Source organism: Miscanthus floridulus, chromosome 4 (genome assembly GCF_019320115.1).
Source record: "Miscanthus floridulus cultivar M001 chromosome 4, ASM1932011v1, whole genome shotgun sequence".
NCBI lineage: Eukaryota > Viridiplantae > Streptophyta > Magnoliopsida > Poales > Poaceae > Miscanthus > Miscanthus floridulus.
This window is the reverse complement of record NC_089583.1, coordinates 84,769,138-84,775,112: the sequence shown is the minus strand read 5'-3', so window position 1 is coordinate 84,775,112 and position 5,975 is coordinate 84,769,138. Positions and strand designations below refer to the sequence as shown.

General features: G+C 42.7%; 1 protein-coding gene across 1 annotated transcript; it reads left to right on the top strand.

Moving 5' to 3' along the window:
- Positions 1-583: 583 nt before the first annotated feature.
- LOC136551925 (probable protein phosphatase 2C 69) lies at positions 584-5,490 on the top strand. The gene is made up of 9 exons (XM_066543454.1): positions 584-1,192; positions 1,649-1,820; positions 2,162-2,315; positions 2,389-2,452; positions 3,036-3,143; positions 3,368-3,493; positions 3,589-3,821; positions 4,686-4,888; positions 4,983-5,490. The coding sequence occupies exons 1-9, from the start codon at positions 977-979 to the stop codon at positions 5,015-5,017; spliced, it is 1,311 nt and encodes a 436-aa protein (XP_066399551.1). The 5' UTR covers positions 584-976; the 3' UTR covers positions 5,018-5,490.
- The last annotated feature ends 485 nt before the right edge of the window (positions 5,491-5,975 follow it).

Genomic DNA, 5,975 nt, shown 5'->3' with positions numbered 1-5,975 from the left:
TTAACCGTGACTTTTCGTTTGAGGCAGTTACAAAAACCGCAGTGACTATGGGCTTTGCTATACGGTACTCTAAACTAACCATGGACTATTGAGCTGGATATCATCATCTAGCACACATTACCTCCTGGAAGGTAATAGAAGAAATAAAAAAAAAACATCTTCTTCTTAGATCTAATATATGTATTTGATCTAACTTTGCTAACATGACATGTGGATAAAATCTAAAGTGTCTTTCTTCTAACAAGTTTATTTTGTAAAAGACACCAAACGCGCTGGACGGCAATGGGCCTGGCCGCCGTTCTTGGACTTAGCTTCCTCAGAACGGAGACGGGGACTTGTTGCATTTTTTTAACGCCTCACAATGCACACCAGCTCCACAACCACATCCACCTGACAAGGCAGCCACCTGCTACGTCCGCGTACGCCTGACCCCGTCAAACACGACCTGGGCGTAGCAGCCATGAACAAAGCCGGCCTTCTCGGGTTCTCAGACGCAGCGGCTTTTTTCAATTGGAAATTTACCTGGCACGTGTAGGGGCGGACGTCCACCGAGCGCGAGAGAGGGAAACGGAGTCGGAAGCGACCAGACCACGCAGACGAGCCGTTTCGAATCGAATCCAAACTGCATTGCGTGGCCGTGCCGATAAAAATCGATCGGAACGGCTGCGCCGATCGAGCGATCTCTCCGTTTTGCCCTCCAACAAAAGTCCTAAAAAACACCCTGACCTCGTCGTCTCTCCCAATCAAGCTGGTGGTTTGGCTCACGCACCGCGTGGCGACCACGATCGCGTACTCCCTCCCGCTACACCATAACCCGCGGGGACCTTTTTCGCTGCGTGATCTCTTCTTCATTCTCAGGGGGCGCTTGCGTACGCCGCGGCAGGGAGTCGCTAGCCGTCTGAAAGCAGAGTCCTCCCGGCCCCGGGTCATCTGAGGACGAGGGCCGAGGGTTTTGAGAGGGAAGCCCCCGCGACCGATGGCGATGGCGGCGGCGCCGGCGGCGTTGTCGCCGGGGACGGTGCCTTTGGGAGTGCTGCTGCGGCGGGAGGTGACCAAGGAGCGGATGGAGCGGCCGGACGTGCTGTGCGGGGAGGCCAACCGCAGCCGCAAGGGCGAGGACTTCACGCTGCTCCGCGCCGACGCCAGCCAGCGCATCCCCGGGGACCCGTCCACCTCCTTCTCCGTCTTCGCGGTAACCCACATTGCTCTCTGTCCATGTCCAGCAGATTCTGGGAAGTAGAGATCGCGTCCTCGCCTACTGGAGTGGAGTCGGTCGTGGGGTTTTGGGCATCCGCCTTTTACGTGGCCGCCACTACGCGCTTGCTTTTCGCCTTTTCTGGTTGGCAGAGTTTATTCGTCTTTTTAGTCATCAAGAAAGAGAGAAATAGTTGTTCGTTTTTTCCCCCCTGTGTGCGCATAGGGCAGTGCATGCATGGTGGAAGCATGACGACTGTTAAAACTTTTTTTTACCTTTGATTTGATCCTAAGCATCGTATCTTAATTATGCGATGTTATGAAAAAACATATCAGAGTTCTCTCTTGCTCTATTTTGGCGATAGCTTGATGATGGTACACCGCTGATGACTGTATTTTTTTCTTCTTCTGATAGCCATCTGATGATTGCCAATTGTGCTTTGTTGATTGATAGCTTTTCGATGGGCACAACGGATCAGGAGCTGCCATATACGCAAGGGAGAATCTGTTGAACAACGTCTTGCGTGCCATTCCTACATGTTTCTGCAGAGAGGAGTGGCTTGCCGTGCTCCCACGTGCGCTTGTTGCAGCGTTCGTCAAGACCGATAAAGATTTCCAGGCAGTGGGTAAGTAAGTCCTACCCGCTTGAGCCAACATTTCAGCATAAGCCAAATTTCAGCATAAGCAAACATGGTATATTCAGCTTAGTGTATTTAATAATACTAAAGGCACGTTTCATAGAATTATTTAGTCCTTAATTAAAAAGGCATATATTGCTTAGGCAGACACATGATTTCTTTCTTTCTTTCTCAATAAAGCCTATGCAATGCACAAGTGTACTATTTGTCAGTTTCTCTTTTCCCGTGGGAATAGAACATATGAGAGCTTTGTTTATAGTCCAGAATTCCCTATGGTAACTGCTTTTCCTTTTTCAAATGTTTCTGAGACATTTTCTTTACTATTTCAGCTGAAACTTCTGGCACAACTGTGACATTTGTGATAATAGACGAGTGGGTTGTGACTGTGGCATCTGTCGGTGATTCACGTTGCATACTAGAATCTGCCGATGGCTCAATCTACTTTTTATCAGCTGATCATCGCTTTGACTCCAACCCAGATGAGTAAGTTTTGCTCCTAATGTTATATATTTATTATTAAGAATTGTTCGATGTTTATAATCTTCCTAATTTTCAGGGTCAAGCGCGTGACAGCATGTGGGAGCAAAGTTGGGAAAATGGACATTGTCGGTGGTCCAGAGGTTTGTCTCTGTCTCACCCTTAACCATGTGTGCTCCTGAATGGATTTTTGTGTATGTTTGGCGTATAACCTACCATGGTGATGATTCCCAATTTCAGCAGTTAACTGTAACTCCATGATTATATTATTGAATTTGCTGTGTTCAAGTGTACACCAAATGGTATCTTAAATTATGGTAGAAATTAAAAGCTTGTGCAGTGTGTTTCAGTCCTATGGTAGTTTATATTTTGCACCGAACCATTTCAATTTTTTTGTTTATTTCGTGATATGACTGCCACTATCTTTGGTATTTGCTAATTGTTTGACCCAAAGTATTAATTCTGTTTTTCGTTTGAAAAAATACTGTACTATAGTTTCAATCTTTTTTTTTCGACTCACTATAGTTTCAATCTGTGACTTTAATTAGTGCAAGTGAGCAACCTTTATCTTATTTCAGACACTGCAAATTCATCTGTCTCTAATGCAATTATCATTTGTGTTTAATCCATTTTATTGCCCTCCTGGTATAGTTTGGTCTCCTTGTTTTGTTTGTATATTATATAAAGTACATTGGAGTAAATAGGTTTACCCTTTTGACATTTCAGGTTGGTCCTCTAAGATGTTGGCCAGGTGGCTTGTGTTTATCTAGATCCATAGGGGATCTTGATGTTGGTGAATGCATCATTGCTGTTCCTCATGTTAAGCAAGTGAAGGTTTGTTCACCTGAAAATTCTGCTCTACACCTACAGCTTCCAAACATTGCATGTGCCATTATATATGTCCATTCACGGTTAGATACCAAATTATTAAGTCTCCCCTTCAAGATGGCGTCATCATGTCATGTATATAATTAAACAGCAATTTTTTAGTTCTAGAATCGTGAATTTAATCATGACCACTATTCATGACCCCTGTGATGTTGTTCTTTATGTATCAGCTTTCTAATGCTGGAGGCAGAATTATCATTGCAAGCGATGGTGTATGGGATGATTTGACTTGTGAAATGGCTCTTGACTGTTCCCGTGGGTTCTCATCAGATGTAGCTGCCCATCGAATTGTTAATGTAATTAACGCACATGCATTTTCCTTAAAAGTCATATTATTTCTTTGATTAATCTCAACAATCTGTGATGCTTGGTTCGTTATTTTTTTCTTCAGGAAGCAACCCGGCCTCGAGGAATCAGGGATGATACTACTTGCATCGTAATTGACATTCTACCACCAGAAAATATAGCCCCGAGTCCTCCTAAGAGATCCGGCAGGATTGCATTCAACAATATGTTTCGCAGAAGATCTCTAGATGTTCCCTTCAAAACAAATAGATCAGAATATGCTGAACCGGATGTGGTGGAAGAAATATTTGAAGATGGCTCTCCGATGCTTTCTAAAAGGTAATATATAACGAGCTTAACAATTTTCTGTTTCACCTTTTCACTTGTATTGTAGTTTGACCTCATGTATATATAGCTATAAAAAAGTAACAACATTGCATAAAAATATAGTAGAGTTATCCTTGTTTTTGAAAGGCTGGATAAGTAGAAATGTCAACTTGAAATCATTGGAGTGCTAAGCATCAATATAAATTTTGATGGAGATGTCCTTATGTGTACCGCTACATCAATGTAGAGTAGATCTGGTTACTATGACTGCGTCCTTATGTTTATGGCAATGAAAGAGACATATTTAGCTTATGCACACTCAGCTGGTGACTGGTACAATTGCTATGGTACTCCATTAGATTGTCAGATTTTGCTGTCTGCTAAAGGATCTTAGGACTTGTACTAGTAATTATTGGATACAGAAAATGAGTTGGCATGCTGCTTGATGGTATCAGCCACAGCCATTTTTGTTTCCATATATGCTAATGGTCAGGATTGTTTGCTCATCTGCTGAATCCTTCCCCGACACCTACAACCTTGGATCCTCTTCTTTCTTCTGATTATTGTACATGGTGCTGTCCTCAAACCATCAATACATACTAATTTTCAGATAATGTAATTCAATTATTTACCACTTATACTGACAAAATAAAGAAGTTGAAATCTCGATGTTTCCAGCTTTGCTTTCACTGTATATAGCACTGAAGCTCACCTTGCAACCTTTTGGTGAATTTGATTCTTGTATGAGTTTGAAGTAATATGTTAAGTAGTTTCAGGATAGTCAAAAGATATTTTGCAACATTAGAAGTTACACTCAACATGAGAAGCTAGCAAATCCCTGGTCATTAACGTCAAGGATTCATTCACTACCTGCAGGCTAACTACCGGATATACACTAGATAAAATTTTTGCACCCTCCAGTTGTGCAGTTTGTCTGGTACGGTTGAAATCTGGAGAGGGAATTTCAGTGCATGCTAACCCATTGCAACATGAAAAACTACAAGGTTGGCAGGGTCCTTTCCTGTGCCTGAGCTGTCATGAAAACAAAGAAGCAATGGAAGGGAAACGCCGGTCAAGAGGTATCATTATAATATAATTGGTATATACCTGAACTACATTCTGTAGCTAACCTTTAGACCGCTAATTCGTTTTTGGTTTCCTATTTGTCTTCAGGATCTTCAAGAAATGTCTTCGGTCACATGTGCTAGGCCTGCCTAATTCCCGGAACCACTCTTTCATACCACTAAAGATTCTTTTATTCATTCGTAGCTGGAAACAATAGTCAGCCCATAACAATTCATTGGCTAGAATTGGCCGTTTCAGTCGAGTAACACAGAGTATTCTTGACAAACAGCCTGGAGATTTATTCATCAGTTGGAGTAGCATAGGAATTAGCAAAGCCCATCTTATTTTTTCAAAGGACTACGGTTGTGTTCAGAGGTTCAGCTCAGCTGAAAGCGGCATCTACGCATTTCAGTGTACAGACTCTACAGAGGTTGTTTTACTTGTATATAGGTCTAAATGATCATTGGTCTTCTTGGAGGCCCCAGTTCACTGACGACGACCGAGAAAAAATGTTTAGCTTAACAAAATTCTTATTGGGGATTCGCTGGTGATATTGTTAGTGCTCAGAGAGGTCGATCGATGACACTTGAATTGCCGTGCCCGTTGTTGCTAAACATCCACTGTCAATCGCTGGGATATTCAATATAATTTCTGCACGTCGGACCCATTCCAGCGTATCATGTTCGCTAGCCATGCTTATCAGCTATGATACAGTGTTTTTCTCTCACCACAAAACAGTATCAACTGGTTTATAAGCCACAAAAACGATTAAGCGAACATGGTGATAGTATGGGATATAAACAACTAATCTCCATCGTCTGTGCTGCTCATCATGTAATGTAACTATCATCCACCCTTAGCATAGACCGTGTCTACGCGCTCCTGCCCATCCATATGCGTCCATATTGGCGCGCGCTTGCGCCAAACGGCCAGCCAAAGCCATTTATTTGCGCACTGTAGCGCACCAGTGTTCACCCTGCACATTTTCTAATTAAGGCGATGTTTAGTTCTAAAAAAGTTTCCCCAAAAATGCTACAGTAGTCATTACATCAAATCTTACGATACGTGCATGGAGCATTAAATGTAGACGAAAAAAAACTA

Coding starts and splice junctions, on each gene's coding strand:
- LOC136551925 (XM_066543454.1), top strand. CDS start 977: ATGGCGATGGCGGCGGCGCCGGCGGCGTTGTCGCCGGGGACGGTGCCT. Junction 3,822..4,685: donor TCTCCGATGCTTTCTAAAAG/GTAATATATAAC, acceptor CACTACCTGCAG/GCTAACTACCGGATATACAC. Junction 4,889..4,982: donor AGGGAAACGCCGGTCAAGAG/GTATCATTATAA, acceptor ATTTGTCTTCAG/GATCTTCAAGAAATGTCTTC.